Source organism: Cajanus cajan, chromosome 11 (genome assembly GCF_000230855.2).
Source record: "Cajanus cajan strain Asha chromosome 11, NIPB_CcT2T_4, whole genome shotgun sequence".
Classification (NCBI taxonomy): Eukaryota; Viridiplantae; Streptophyta; class Magnoliopsida; order Fabales; family Fabaceae; genus Cajanus; species Cajanus cajan.
Window position 1 is genome coordinate 38,233,124 of NC_138527.1, and position 16,449 is coordinate 38,249,572.

General features: G+C 28.9%; 1 protein-coding gene across 2 annotated transcripts; it reads right to left on the reverse strand.

Annotated features, from left to right (window-relative positions):
* Nucleotides 1-14,049: 14,049 nt before the first annotated feature.
* On the reverse strand, nt 14,050-16,194 carry LOC109801097 (isoflavone reductase homolog A622-like). Of its 2 annotated transcripts, none has more exons than XM_020362085.3 (5): nt 15,833-16,190; nt 15,614-15,748; nt 15,180-15,417; nt 14,658-14,861; nt 14,050-14,486 (listed from the first exon to the last, which is right to left on the reverse strand). In XM_020362085.3, the coding sequence occupies exons 1-5, from the start codon at nt 16,013-16,015 to the stop codon at nt 14,320-14,322; spliced, it is 927 nt and encodes a 308-aa protein (XP_020217674.1). In that variant the 5' UTR covers nt 16,016-16,190; the 3' UTR covers nt 14,050-14,319. The 2 variants fall into 2 exon arrangements, with proteins under 2 accessions (XP_020217674.1, XP_029127626.1); XM_029271793.2 differs by having other exon boundaries at nt 14,347-14,486; nt 14,594-14,861; nt 15,833-16,194.
* Nucleotides 16,195-16,449: the final 255 nt, after the last annotated feature.

Here is a 16,449-nt window from a genome sequence, read left to right on the forward strand (position 1 = left end):
TTCGTATCTACTACTATACGTAATTAACAACAAGTTATTCAAAACTCAAATGGAGCATGTTCGTGAAATGGAACACCCAACCATAGCTGCAGAATGTCGCTTTTAAACCACGTAACTTAAAATAAGGCAGCGATTTCTATTTTGTTTTCAAATGAAAAATATGGTTACATGTTATTTTTGACTATTTATATTAGTTACTCGTTTATTTTCTGTTAATTGTTGTAGTATGTTGAATTGGAACTATTAAGTATTAATGTGTTCAACAGAGTAACAAGGGATATATACATACATATATATATATATATATATATATATATATATATATATATATATATATATATGTTAGATTAGTTTATAGCTAGCTGTTTTTTGTTTCATTTTTTTTAATGATTTTCCTAATAAATTTTTAAATAATAAAACTAATATTAGAAATTACTTCTATTATGATCATTCAAATAAGTTAATCACTTATAATCACTTAAATTATTAACAATCTATTTTTATTATTTAATTTCAATTCTTTTATCTTATTTGTGACGACCCGTCTGAACATTATACTAGTTATGGTTCAGTTACTACACAACAGAATAATAAATAACATACATTAGACTTGGGATTTATTATACAACTAATAACTAATATCATGTACATATATGTTATATACAAAATATAGTAGTAAGTGTAAAATAAACCTAAGTGTTGGTTAACGTCTATATAAGGATTGACTACATCGAAGTAGCCATCAACAAAGCCTAGTCATCTATAACGTGATTATTGACTAACTGTGAACTGCACAAGTTATCCTATTAATCTTATCTTGCTCTCATATTAAGTATAATTATTGTAGTTTCAACTACAAAGAAAACACATGATAAACTTGTGAAAAGAAGTCAACATATAATCAAAATTAAACAACTTTCAGTAATACCACACAACCAACACATAAGCCACACCATTATGTCAAAATTTTACAATTCACAACATTGCAACAATCTCAACTTGACAACTTAATCAACTTCAATATATTTAACACAATAACACAGTTATTTCATCTAATGCATCGTCACACATTAATTATGAAAATTTCTTACAACACAAGAAGAATAGTTTAATTGGTTAGACTTTACAGAACCACGTGTGATCTATCTCAATCAAGTTAGCTAACAATTCAATTTGATTTCTCAGGTTTATCACTTATATTAGAAAGTTTAGTATTACTATTAGGGTAAAACAATTTTGATATGAGTCTACTACGGTATTAGCTTGCATCACTAAGCCATTTATGGGACTAGTCAACTGATTATCCTCCAAGTACTACATTCCTTCAATACTAGGTTAGAGACTAAGTTTTTGACCAATACTTTACTCAATTGGCTACTTCATACATGTATGTCTTGACCTTGTCCACATATACGAATGCCATATAAAACCTAGAGAGATAACATACGTCATACCATTCAACAATCAACTCACATACTAAAGATTTTTCAACACTTAGACTCTCGAAGCACCACATCTCATATTTGCATGATAAGATATTTAGCTTTTAAACTTATCACTTACTCTCATCTAATATTTATATATCTTAAATAGAACATGTATCTCAATTACATGTCTAACAACATGACAACTTTAAACAACTCAACACATGCAACTTTATAACTTACTCATTTATTAACTCACAACTTACCACACATAATTTTTCTATCATGCATCATCATCCTAGGACTTTCAGGCATATACTGATTGGCCTGGGGACCAGGCTCCTAAGTTTGGGGGAGTAGTGGAGCTGTTGATGCTGATGGAGTTGATTATGGTGGAGCAGCTCTTGGAGATGATGATGACTAGACCCCACAGATGGAAGCAGATGGAGTTTACCTTAGTTTATCTTTGTTATTGCAATTTACTTTTCTGTCTTTTAATTTCAGTATTTTAACTGTTTTTATATTTAGTTCTTTTTTGGTGATTACTTTGTTGGTTCTTTTGTGAATAGTCTGCCTTAGCATGGTTTTTAATCTTGTTGATACTTATTCTGCTTGTGATCGATTCTGGATTATAGTTTGCTTGATGTTTATGGTGTGTATACCTTAGACATTTTCAAGTCACATTAGATCTTTAGTTCATGACTAGTTGCATACGGGTTTCAATGTTGATCATAGAACTGAGCTGAGTTTGATAATTTGTGGATGCATAGCCGGGTGAGGTTTGAGCCTAAAACACTTATGAGTGAACTACGCTTAAGTTGCATGATAGACTTTGCTTGAGTTTCCCTGGTTGTTTGCTTATGTTGTGCACTTATATGATCAAGGCATTCATACTTCTCTATTTTGTAACCATCTAAGCCAAAAAGCCATCTCCACTCTTCACTTGACCCATACCTTTCTAAGCCTAAACACCACACCTTCCACTTGTCCCAAACCATGAAAAATTAACCATAACCCTTGCTTTGGTTAAGAGAGAAAACTGATGACATCAAATAAGTTTGGGGGAGTTGAAGAATGGGGAATTTTGGGAAGAAGAAAGTATGTGGTCAGCCACAGATGGAAGCAGATGGAGTTTACCTTAGTTTATCTTTGTTATTGCAATTTACTTTTCTGTCTTTTAATTTCAGTATTTTAACTGTTTTTATATTTAGTTCTTTTTTGGTGATTACTTTGTTGGTTCTTTTGTGAATAGTCTGCCTTAGCATGGTTTTTAATCTTGTTGATACTTGTTCTACTTGTGATCGATTCTGGATTATAGTTTGCTTGATGTTTATGGTGTGTATACCTTAGACATTTTCAAGTCACATTAGATCTTTAGTTCATGACTAGTTGCATACGGGTTTCAATGTTGATCATAGAACTGAGCTGAGTTTGATAATTTGTGGATGCATAGCCGGGTGAGGTTTGAGCCTAAAACACTTATGAGTGAACTACGCTTAAGTTGCATGATAGACTTTGCTTGAGTTTCCCTGGTGGTTTGCTTATGTTGTGCACTTATATGATCAAGGCATTCATACTTCTCTATTTTGTAACCATCTAAGCCAAAAAGCCATCTCCACTCTTCACTTGACCCATACCTTTCTAAGCCTAAACACCACACCTTCCACTTGTCCCAAACCATGAAAAATTAACCATAACCCTTGCTTTGGTTAAGAGAGCAAACTGATGACATCAAATAAGTTTGGGGGAGTTGAAGAATGGGGAATTTTGGGAAGAAGAAAGTATGTGGTCAGCCATTACAAAACAAAATAAAAAAATAAAAAAATAAATAAAAAAAGAGAAAAACAAAGCAAAACAAAAACAAAAATATTAAGATGCAAAAATGTAAATATGCATCTCATAAAGGCTAATGGCTTGGATCAAGTAAAGGGCATGTGCCAAATTGTTGTAATGGGGTATGGAGAGGGACATCATTGTAAAATCTTATTTGCTCTCTTAAGCTATAGCACCTTCAATCCTTGAAAAACCATAAAACTGCTACCGCTTGACCCTGCTTGACCCAGATTGCCCTAATAAAAACCTTGTGATAAGTGTCTGCATTTGTTTTACCACTGGTTTCATTTGGAAACGAAGAGCAAAGTTGAATTATGTGGCGTGAGTAGTAGACTAGAGAGAAACACTTACCCTGATACACTAGTGTGCATAGAGAGAAACATTTTCCTAGTGAGGATGCATACACAGATAGTCATTACTCTTCTCAGCTCTTTGATCTCTTTTGAAATCTTTGTTTGCACCTTGTCATGTTCTATTGCAATAATTGTGATTGGAAATTCATCTGAGGTTCATGCTTGCGAAAAGAAGATACAAGTAAACTAGGATGTAGAAATTGACTCACTTGCATTGCTTGTTATCTGCTAGATTAATTACCTTTTGCTTGAGGACAAGCAAGGTTATAAGTTTGGGGGAGTTGTTAAGTCTCAATTTTACCTCTTTTTGAATGAGACTTATTGAACAAATTCCACTCATCCTTTGAACCATTGCAATATAATTGTTCTCTTTTTGGTTCATTTTGTGTGCAGATATAACTAACCCAAATTCATCTAACAATACCTTAATCCACCTCATTTTTTGTGCAGGTATTGAGGAAGAGTGGAAAGTTGAAGACTTTTAGGATTGGAAACCTAAGAAGCTAAGGAGCAGAGAAGAGGTTCTGCGCCGGGCTCAATATAACCTGCGCTGGGCGTGACAAAAACAGAGTATTTCATCTCTGCCAGTTATATTGCGCCGGGCGCAAAAGGAATTAAGCCGGGCGCAAAAAGAATTAAGCCGGGCGCAAAAGGAATTGCGCCGGGCTTGTGTTGAGACAGAGAGTGCTTGACTTCTCTGGAAGAACTTGCGCCGGGCGCGAAGAATTGTGCGCCGGGCGCGGAACCCTAATCTGATCTCCTAGGCTCGTATTTGAAGCCATTTTCGGGGATCTTTATTTCTATTCTCACATTGGGTGCCTCCAGGAGCTGCGGAAGGGATTCCCAGGGCTTGGGATCGTCCGTGTGAGGATCTTTCCTTCGGTTCTTCACTTCCTCTTCCATCTCTATTTTGTATTTGCCCTCATTGTTGTGAGTGGTTTCACCCATTTTGTGGGGTTAGATGTAACCAACGTACTCTATTGTAATCTTTACGGTTTTAATGATATATATACATGTTGTTTTATTCTTTGTTGTGTTTGTTTCTATTCGTAATGCTTGCTTTGGATTGATCACCCTTTGCATGATTTAAGGTTCCATGGGTATTGAAAAATAACCTTTGAAACTAGTTCTGAAACATATGCCTAGTGGTGATTGTATCTAGGGATAGAGCTTGACCCATTAGTAGTCTTAAACCCTAGCTCGTAATGCGGGTGTAGATATTGGGTACTCAAGGGATTGATATTCAATATCCGCACCTAGGCTCTTTCTCTAAGGGATTAGGTTTGAGTAAACTCTTGGGTTGACTAAGCAATGAATTCAACAAGAGATTAAGGATACATTAGTGTTACGTTTGGTGAAATCTGACCCCCACAACCTCACAATACCACAATACCATTCCTTACCTTTTCCACTCACAAAACAATATTTATTTACAGCTTTCATTCCAATAGTCACAACTTTGAATTCACTGCACAAACTATGAAATTGGAATTATTCTTTAGTCACGAATAGTCAATAAATGCTTATATTACCTTCTAATCCCTGTGGATACAATATTTTTACTACTTGAACGGCCGGTATACTTGCCGTGTTTGAGACCGTTGATAGAATTAAACGAATTTACAAATATTAACAAAAGTGTTTCAACGGAAATCTCAACACATCCATATAACTTATTCATCATCATTCAACTATTAAAGCAACTTAAAAAACTTTTCATCAAACAACTCACACCTAACGTCACTCACTAGGCGCTTAGCACCATTGAGACAGAGAGTTCTTTATCTCATCCATACCCATCATAAAACCACTAGCATTTGGTGTGATTGAGGCAAAGAGTCTCCCACACTCTAGCACCTAGCATGGCAACACCCCACGCCCGACCAAAATCAAGCAGAGAACTCTTTGTTTGACTCATGTATTATGCCACACACATTAGTGTTCGATGTGAACTCAGACAAAGACAAGTCTCTCTCTTTACGTCCGACATCATTCAACTCAATCCTGACATGATTGTAACCCGAGATGATTCTTCCTCCTCACACTACAAGAAAATTCAGTATTTCAGACGGCAAAAATCCGTGGGAAATGCCCAAAATCCGTGGGTAATGAGGCATTTCCGACGGATTACCGACGGACACTAATCCGTCGGTAAATTGGTCGTCTGAAATTTACCCACGGATTTTTATCCGTGGGTAACTTTCCCACAGATTTTCCCACGGATTTATCCGTGGGTAATTTCCCACGGATTTATCCGTGGGTAACTTTCCCACGGATTTTCCCACGAATTTATCCGTGGGAAATTACCCGAAAATTATAATTTTTTTTAATTTTAATAAATTTATACGGATTTATCCGTGGGTAACTTTCCCACGGATTTTCCCACGGATTTATCCGTGGGAAATTACCCGAAAATTATAAAAATTTTTTTAATTTTAATAAATTTATTAATGTAACAAGCCTCGTATTTGGCCTCTCAAGGGTTCTATTTCACGATATTTCATTGTTTAGTGTGTTTTAACCTTACTTGTGCAATTTCTGGGAAACTTCCCAGAAGGTCACCCATCCCTGTACTACTCCAGGTCAAGCACGCTTAACTGTGAAGTTCTTATGAGTAAGCTACCGAAATGTATATGTATATTGTCAGTATAACTTGTATAAATTAATTCATTTAAGTCATCCTCAAATATACAATCTCATATTTATACTATAATAATAATATATAATAATATTATATTACAAATAATAATAATTAATAATAATAATATATTTAATTATTATTTATTTATATGTACTTACTTTTATAATTAATGTCTACTTATTTTTATTTAAAATTATAATTTAAATTATTTAATTTTATAATTTATAATGCTAATATAATTTAAAAAATTATAAATATTTATTTAATACATACTTATAAATTAAATTTTAATATTTTAAATAAAATATTAATTAATTTAATATATTTATTTACCTTAAATCAAACATATAAAATTCAAAAAATGTATTTATCCTTATTTTTTTTTTCTAATTATCAACTATTAATAAAATACTAACTTAAAATCTTATCTAATTATATATAATATTCTCATATCAAATTTAAAATCAGATATTAGTTATATAAAAATATTAAGATCATATAGTAAAACCAGATATTAATTATACAAAAATATTAAGATCATATAGTAAATTATCAATAAGATTTTAGTTAAATAATTTAAAATAACTAATGTTTCAATTATATTGTTAATTCACAAATAATTTATTCCAAAACTAATTAATTTTTTATATTAATTATTAGTAAAATTTAGTAACTTTTAATTTAACAATTAATTATATCGATAAAATTCAACACACGCCATGAGTTACTGAGCGGAATAACTTTATCAAAGAGTTATTTTATAAGTTATCTTAAATCAAACATATAAAATTCAAAAAATGTATTTATCCTTGTTTTATTTTTTAATTATCAACTATTAATAAAATACTAACTTAAAATCTTATCTAATAATATCATAATATTTTCATATCAAATTTAAAATCAGTTCTTACATTTTCAAAAAATATAAATTTGTCTGAAATATTTCATCAATAATATAGCTTTTCCTACAAAAATTTTCTCATCAAAAATATAAATTTTTCAATAGATTTAATTTTGTTTTATAAGAAATCATCTTCGATTAATATAACATTTTGTATATATGATTTAAGAGTAAAATATTTTTAATTTAATGGTTGAATTTACAAAATTCACATTTAATATAAAGTTATACGTCATCTTGTAACTGATTTTGTCTAAAAAATAATAGATAATCATACCCTTAACTGATTTTTATTTTATATATTCTAATTTTATTTGTAATAATATGATTATATATTTAAATAATTTAATTTTAATAATTTTTTAAGTACATTTTTGTCTTTTCACTTAAAATATTTAAATTTCCATATTTTAATTTGAATTATTTTTTAAGTATAATTTTGCCTTTTTGTCTTAAATTTTTGAATTTCTATATTGTAATTTAAATAATTTTTTATTTCTATTATTTATTAATTCTTTTCTTTTTTAATGTTTTATAACATTATTAAAATATTATAATTTTAATCTCTCTAATTTTATCTTACTTTTTATTTTATAAATATAATTTGGATTATTCATTTTATAATTAAATTAATTTTTTAAATTTTTTATGAGTTTACATTCTAAGAATGTATTGAAACTCCTCAATTTTGAATTAAAAAAAAATAATTTTTCACAGAATTTCCCACGGATTTCCCACGGATTTATCCGTGGGAAATTACCCACGGACTAAATTACCCACGGATTAGTCCGTGGGAAATTACCCACGGATAAATCCGTGGGAAATCCGTGGGAAATTTTGTGAAAAATTATTTTTTTAAAATTCAAAATTTTATTAAATAATTATCTTATTTAAATATATTAAATTAATCATAATTATGTAAATCAAAACAAGTTCATTCATACAAAATAAAATGTCATACATAACAAATAAAGTTTAGGAGTTCAAATTTAAAAATAACATATAGTACGATCAGTAGTAGAATTATAACATAATGTCTAATAATCAGAATATCCATGTTGTTGCTATCTAATAATCAAATATTGAGGAACTTCAATAAATTCTTAGAATGTAAACTCATAAAAGATTTAAAAAATTTAATTTAATTATAAAATGAATAATCCAAATTATATTTATAAAATAAAAAGTAAGATAAAATTAGAGAGATTAAAATTATAAAATTTTATTAATGTTACAAAATATTTAAAATGAAAAGAATTAATAAATAATAGAAATAAAAAATTATTAAAATTAAAATATAGAAATTCAAAAATTTAAGACAAAAAGACAAAAATATACTTAAAAAATAATTTAAATTAAAATATAGAAATTCAAATATTTTAAGTGAAAAGACAAAAATATACTTAAAAAATTATTAAAATTAAACTATTTAAATATATAATCATATTATTTCAAATAAAATTAGAATATATAAAATAAAATTTAGTACTTAAGGGTATGATTATCTATTAATTGTTAGACAAAATCAGTTACAAGATGACGTATATTTCTCTTTATCTATTATATAGATAATCAAACAACTATATATTTAACTATTTTTCTTCTATTCATTTTCTCTGTCTTTATCTCTACTTTCTATATATAGATTCATTGAAGTTTTAAATACTCATATTTATACTCGTTACTTTGTATTTTACTGATTTACTTAAATATAAAATTCAGAAATCAATAAAATGTAAATTTAAGAAAATACTACAACTTAAAGAGAGATTTTTAAATCAATCAGTTATTAGGAACAAAAATAATTATTTAGTGTAATTATTTTAACTTTAATGTTTTAAGTTTTAAATAAAGAAGATTTAATATAGAAAAAATTCCATTAACCCCTACTTGAAGTTTTTCTCAATAACGTCATACAAATATCTCTTCTCAAATTTTTAAGTGAGTATTAATTTTCTTATTTATTTATTTAAGTGGCACATACAACTACTTATATATGATAATACTGTTTATATACTATTAAGGGAAAATAATTTATTAATACAAATATCAATAATTAAATGAGATTTGATTTCTTATTTCATTATTTCAACTTTTTTGAAATTTATTTTAAATATCATGCACACTGTGATTTAAAAATATATATTAAATTTAAGTAATAATTTTAAAAATGAATTGAAAAAAATATTATTTTCAAAATTGAAGATCAATGAAAGTTTTCGTCAAAATGACATAGTATTGGATGTAATTTAGAAATAAATGATAGATACATATATATGATTTGCAGAACATAATTTAACTCTTTTCCCCCTTATTTAATTAATAACGTTATTTTCAAAGAGATGAGTGATTTTTAAAAATTAAAGAAAAGATGTGTTATTCTTAAATTTGAACGTCATGTGTTGGTATTTTTCAAGATAATAAGTAACAAAAAACACATTTACGCTAATTAGTTTATAATTTATAATAACCTAAACATATAATTATATAAAGGTAATATAAGTCATACCTCACACACTTTGATTTATATTTCTTATTTATATTTTGAAAACACCCATATAATAATGAAAATATTATATAGTGCATTGTTGTGTGTATTGATGCGATTAGGATTGGTTGCATTTGAAAAATAATTGGCTTAAATTTTATTTAATAATTTCAGAGGTGGGAAACTATGTCAGAAATTTCAGACGGATTTTAATCCGTGGGAAACTTCGTCAAAAATTTTAGACGGATTTAAATCCGTGGGAAATTCCGTCAAAAATTTCAGACGGATATAAATCCGTGGGAAATTCCGTCGGAAATTTCCCACGGATTTAAATCCGTCGGAAAGTCCGTCGGAAATTCCTTCATGTAAAAATCCGTCGGAAATTCCGTCGGAAATTTCCCACGGATCTAAATCCGTGGGAAATTTCCGACGGATTTTGGTCCGTGGGAAATAATCCGTGGGAAATTTGACTTTTTCTTGTAGTGTCATGTTCGACACCATCTATCTTGCGCCTAGCATGAGTAAGACAGATACCCCTCTTTGGAGTCACTTTTAACATCTTGAAGGCACACTTGACACGATATCAGATTTTGCACTTATGCAGAACTTGGCTTTGGCCATTCCACCTGAAATTATGTTCAAGAACCAACATATTTCACAGCATACAACACATAAACATCATGGATAACTCAAAAATAGCTTAAAACATCACATGTAACTAAAATCAATCAAGAATCAACTTAATTTCTCACACTCTACACAAAACTACAAAACCCTCCCAACTTCATCATTTTCATCACCCAATTCTTTATAACAACCAAAAATAAACTCATTTTAGCATCACAAGCACACAATGAACACATGTGTTCAAAATCATAACTTTCCTTACCTCTCAGAGAATCAAATTTGCAAGAGGAGAAAAGAAAGAAAATGACTTCACACACGGTCAACTCAAAGTTCCAACCCTGGAAGTTTGGATCTTCACCACCACTAATTAGAATCAATTGAGAAATGGAAGAAAAGCAAGGTTTCTCAGTGAGAAGGGAGAAGGAAGAAGGAAAAAGGAGATCTCTCCTCTCTCTCCAGCTTCTCTCTACAATTTTTCAAAACTTGGATTATGAGGCTCACAACTTAAAAACTTCCTTTTATACCTTCATGAGCTAACTCTTATAATTTCTGACTCAACCACATAGAGATTCAAACAACTCTAAGAGTATCCTGACTCCCAAGCTTTCGATAGCATCTACCAATTAAACAACACCCAGAGATTCAACTTACTCTAAGAATGGGCCCCAAACTTTCAATAACATCTACAAATTAAGCAACAAAAGTTATAAAATTAATAGTATTACATTATTTTTAAATATAATATAGAAATACAAAATATTACGACTCCACTAATATATATAAAAATAAGTTTTTCTTGCTAATGAGAGGAGGGATAGAAATTAGCTTGTTCATCCTCACGAAACACTTATTGTGATTTCACACATTGACACACATTTCATGAACAAAAACTCTTTATGCAACACTAGCATTTTGTGTTAGAGACCAAATAACTAAAACTACTCCTAAATTTAGGATAAGAGAAAAGAAAAATAAGACTATAAAATAAATAGTCAAATTCTTCATTCATTGATAATAATTTTTAAAGAGAAATAAATGTTATTTTACTTTTGATTGTTCTTTGTACTTTTATTTTCTTTCTATTATTATTTTCTAGTCGTCACAGTGTTATTTTATACTTTTTAACGTTACCTTTTTCTTATTTATTTATCATATCTGTTATTATTTCAACGTGTTTTGGCATAAGTAATAATATCGTTTATGGTGAATACATATACACACACATCTTTACATCGAAATAAAGGGCAAGGTGACATAAAATAAACAAAAAGATTTCCCTTAACAAACTGTATGCAGTATGCGAAAGCTATTTTAGAAAAGGTTAGTAAAAATAATAAAAATAAAAAATAATCTGAACTACTTATAAACAAAAGAATAAGAATCAAATTTTGAAACTTTTAGAATTGTTGGTGTAAGAACTTCGTTTACCATTAACTCAATGATGATGACGTTTCAATGATTTAATCCCAATACTAGTAATTTTAAATAAATAAAAAAATCAGATGCGACGGTTTTTTCAATCACTTTTTTTTTAATTATAATCTAAGAATGGTGAATTTTAAAGTGAAGGCCTAAAAACACCTATCGCTCATGTGTGATTAAACTTGTCAGTTATATATGCTATTAAAATAAATATATGAGTGAAATAAATTATTATTTAATGTATATTTAAACTTGACTTTATCTGTTATTAGAAGTTAGAAAAGGATTTAAATATTTTTAAAAATCAGTTTTTTTTCTCTCTAAAAAACAGTATTTTTTAACACATTAGTTAGTAAAACCTTTTTCTTATATATAATTGAAATTTCAACTCGAGTGTTAATTAAAATTTTGTTTGGACAGTCATATTCTATTATATATTATATGTGGTGCAAATTATTATATAAAAAATATATTTTTTTTACTATGTTATTGATTGGAGTAACTATTAATTTTATCGGAAATTAGTTTTCCCTCAACTTCGTTTTATTACTTTTTTTTTTATTAAATACAAATATTGAATTCAAAATCTTGAAACATAAAGGATTAATCACAGTATCAGTATTATAAAAAAAAAATTAAAAAATAGATATTATGTATCATTTTAGATTTTCTTATTTTAAAAGGATATTTTATGTGATTTGATCACAAAAACTATACTACAAATTACATGTGATTAATTTTGATCATTGAATAATAGTCAAATTATATTTTTAGTTATTTTATTTTTGTCAATTTACAATTTTGATTCATATATTTTAAAATAGAGATATTTAAGTGTCTCTAATTTTAAAAATGAGAAATTTTGATCTTCATATAAAATTAACATCTATTAATCATTAAATATTAATGTTTATTCATACTTAAGTGATGTAACATTAAGTAATGCGATATTTTGAAATAAAAAATATATGCAAATAAAATTTATTAATAAAAATAAATACTAATCACCATTATTATTAAAAAAATTAGATATTATGTTTCATTTTAGAAATTCTTATTTTACAAGGATCTTCTTTTAAGTGAATATTTAAATTTGATCACAAAAACAATACTACAAATTGCATGCGATTAATTCTGACAATTTAATATTAACTAAATTACATTTTTTTCTTTTATTTTTGTCAATATGTAATTTTGATCCATATATTTTAAAATTGAGATTTTTAGTCTCTCTAATTTAAAAAATATAGAATTTTAATTCTTTTATAAATTAATATCTATTAATCATTAAGTTTTAATATTTATTCGTATGTAAATGATGTAACATTAAATAATATGTTATTCAAAGATAAAAATATTTAAAAAAAATACAAGTAAATAAGATTTATTAATAAAGTAAATATTAATTACTCATAATAAATAAATAAATAATTTTTTATCTTTATGTCTTATTTTTAAATATCATATCACTTAAGTAGTGATATATTAATAAATAATGTTAAAATTTAATGATTAATAAATATTAAATTTATCATAAAATTAAATTTCAAAATTTTAAAAATAAAAAAACTAAATATTTTTATTCTAGATAAAGAAATCAAAATTATGAATCGATAAAAATGAAGGAATCATACGTACAATTTAACCTTGAAAATTTTATGTACATATTAAAATAAAACTTTCCTATTGCTAGTGAAGTTTGTTATTTCTCCCACGTTAGACATTCCCTAAATTGACAATAAAAAAAATAAAAAGGAAACAAACACACGTTGTTATACATGGATTGAATGTGTATGATTCGGTGACACTTTTACAGAAAAAGATAAGGTAATTTAATTGAAGTTACTAAAGTTAGTCAATTTTTGTCCATTAAGCCTTGCAAATCTTCTGTAGCACTTTTATTTTTTCTTTTGTCTACACTTATTTAACTCAAAAAACCAAATAAATCAATCCTAATTAGCAAAAGATCACAAACAACTTGATAAGAACCGTGGAAGAATCACACGATGAAAGTTGGCCATTGAAATGTAAGAGTTTAAAGGATTTATAAATCCCACATTTCAAATCTCATTTCTGCAATTAGATCTCAATATCAACTACATAGTCTTCTAGGACCTAGGGTTCATTCTAGCCCTTTGACTACAATGCCCGTGTTATCACCCTCACTCTCATTTGTAGAAAAACCGGTGTTGATTTATAAGAACTTTGAGAGCAGAGTACACTAAAGAAAAACTAGTTGTAGTTGCAGAAGTCAAAAATCTTGTATACTACATATTAAAAATCTCATATTTCTAAAGTACAATTCATGTTCCATATGTTGCAATCAAACTTAACACATCACTAGAATCAGAGTGATAAGGAAATCATAACAGGATATTAATATTAGAAGAACTTTCGTCTTTCGAACAATGGTACAATGTGTATGGAAGAACTCTTTTGACAACAGCACAAAGCACAAGTAACTAAATAATAGAAAGACAAAGATTCTTTTTGAATACAAGTTTAGGAACTTCTAAATAAAAATACTCTTTATTTTTAACATAAAAACTCTTAAAAATGTTTTTATCTTGTATTCAAACTCGGTACAAATTCTTGAGAAATACACATTCAAATAACGCGTTCCATAGATTTCAGACAAACGCATTCAAATAGTTGTCGGCAGAAGTATATTTCACCTCGGGATAAAGTTGAGAAGCTTCCACGGCCAAAGAAGGGTCGGTCTCATATTTTGTACAATCTCCCCTCACCATTGCTGAGTGACAAAGTGCTAACCGCAAATTGATAGGGAAAGGAGACTCTGCAGAGATTAAAAAAATCATGGTATGTACATGTTAATTAAATATATATAAAAATATTTAATTGCTCTCACTTAACAATTTAAAATATTGATCAAATAAGATCGACCCCCATAGACTAGTGGCATGTTAATGGAGCAGCAGAAAAGTGATGAATGAGTATATACACGGACCCTGGATGCTCTTAAGAAGTTGATCTTCTGGAACGTAGGTTTTGTGAAGGGTACTCTTAATCTTGTTCTCCCATAAGGACACCACCTCGTTGACGGTCAAAACATTGGCAGGGGGTCTCATGTAGAGAGTTTTGTTCAGAGTTCTCGGGTCATCCACTGCTTTGATGGTGTAAGTCCCAATATCTTCCTCGGTCACATAAACTCCTGTAACAAGGATTTCAACAACTTTAATTTCAAGCCCACAATTGAGGCAATTCAACTACATGTCTATTATTATTTTTATCTTATTTTTTATAACAATCCTACTGGTACAAAATATCTATCAATTTGTTAAGAAACGAACCAATCACCTTTATTGAGACACTTTTTTCTGTTAACAAGTCTGAAATTCAATATCTTATTTAAAGAAATTGAATCTAATATCACTGATACTACCATTTTCTTGGTCAGGTCTATTGTATTATACTGGGAAAAAAAAGGGTAATTAATAGTAATAGTTTAATTTGACATATTGTTTGTTACCTTTGAGGTTTCCATCTCCCAGAATGACAACCTTATCCCGGGGGGGAGCAGTGAGATTTTGTTGTCCCAGATTAACCAAGTAGTATCCAGCAAAGCCAAATGAACAGATGTAAGTGTATGGAATTCCTTCAGCTTCAATTGCCCTTCGGATTTTCACTCTTTTATTGAAATAGCTGGCTGCTGGCTCAACTGCACTATGACGTTCCACATCTAGACCAAATTCGGATGGGAGGAACCTCTGATCATAAAACAAATCTTCATATAAAGGAAAACATGTTTCCTATGCGATGTTCTAGAATACTAGTTAGTATCTTAAACATACTAACCACTTGGTTATATGATATGCTATGGATATATCATATGGGTACATTTCACAAAATGAAGTACTCTGGACAGTGATTAATTATTTTGTAAAAGAAGGGTTGAGCATGTACCTTGATGTTTCCAGCTTCTTTTATTGCTGCTATGACCTTAACTTGATCGTCTATCTGTTGTCCCCCTAGTGTAGATATTACAACATCAACTTGCTTGATTGCCCTAACAAGGCTGTCATAATCACTTAGATCACCCTACAAAAATCATCACAAAAGTTGGGTTCAATTTTGAAACACTACTGTAATTTACTTTTATTTTTTGTTATGAAAGGCACTTACATAAAGAAGAGTAGCTCCGTAGGTTTTGAAGCTCTCAATAAGCTTAGACTTTTCAGGATGAGAAAGAGTGGTCTCTCTGATCAATACAAAGGTGGGGTGTCCTGCTTCTGCACTTGCCTTAACTATGAATTTTCCAATGTATCCTGTTCCTCCTATGACTAGGATTTTGCTATTTGCTGCCATGGAACAAAATTACAAACCTTGCAAGTTGAAATCAAAATAAGGTCTGATGAGACAGGGGGTAAATGTGCCTGATATTTGTACAACAATCTCAGATGGAACTCGAGTTAAAAAACTGATCCTACAAATTTTAAAATCGAGAAAAGAAACGGATAAACTCGTCTACATGCGACTCCAAACACCCATACTTGAAGGGATCCATTGACTTTTATTACTCAGAATCATTGTGACGTGAATTCCTTGAATTAGTTGGCGTTTAATAAAATAAAATGATATGATTTAAACTGTTATTTGCGCAATGTTTGACAGAGTAACAACCGGTGTAGAATTCAAATTAATTGAATTCATTAATAAATATTATATAATTTTATTAAAATATATGATGTATTGAAATAAAGATAGGTTGAGTTTATTTAAAGATGTCTAGTCCAAGTTTT

Bases quoted from the DNA above. Each gene is read 5' to 3' on its own strand.
- LOC109801097 (XM_020362085.3), bottom strand. From the start codon at position 16,015: ATGGCAGCAAATAGCAAAATCCTAGTCATAGGAGGAACAGGATACATT. The intron at 14,862-15,179 runs GTAACAAACAAT...TCCTTGTTACAG, and splicing joins GGGAGATGGAAACCTCAAAG to GAGTTTATGTGACCGAGGAA. The intron at 14,487-14,657 runs GTCCGTGTATAT...TAATCTCTGCAG, and splicing joins ACTTCTTAAGAGCATCCAGG to AGTCTCCTTTCCCTATCAAT.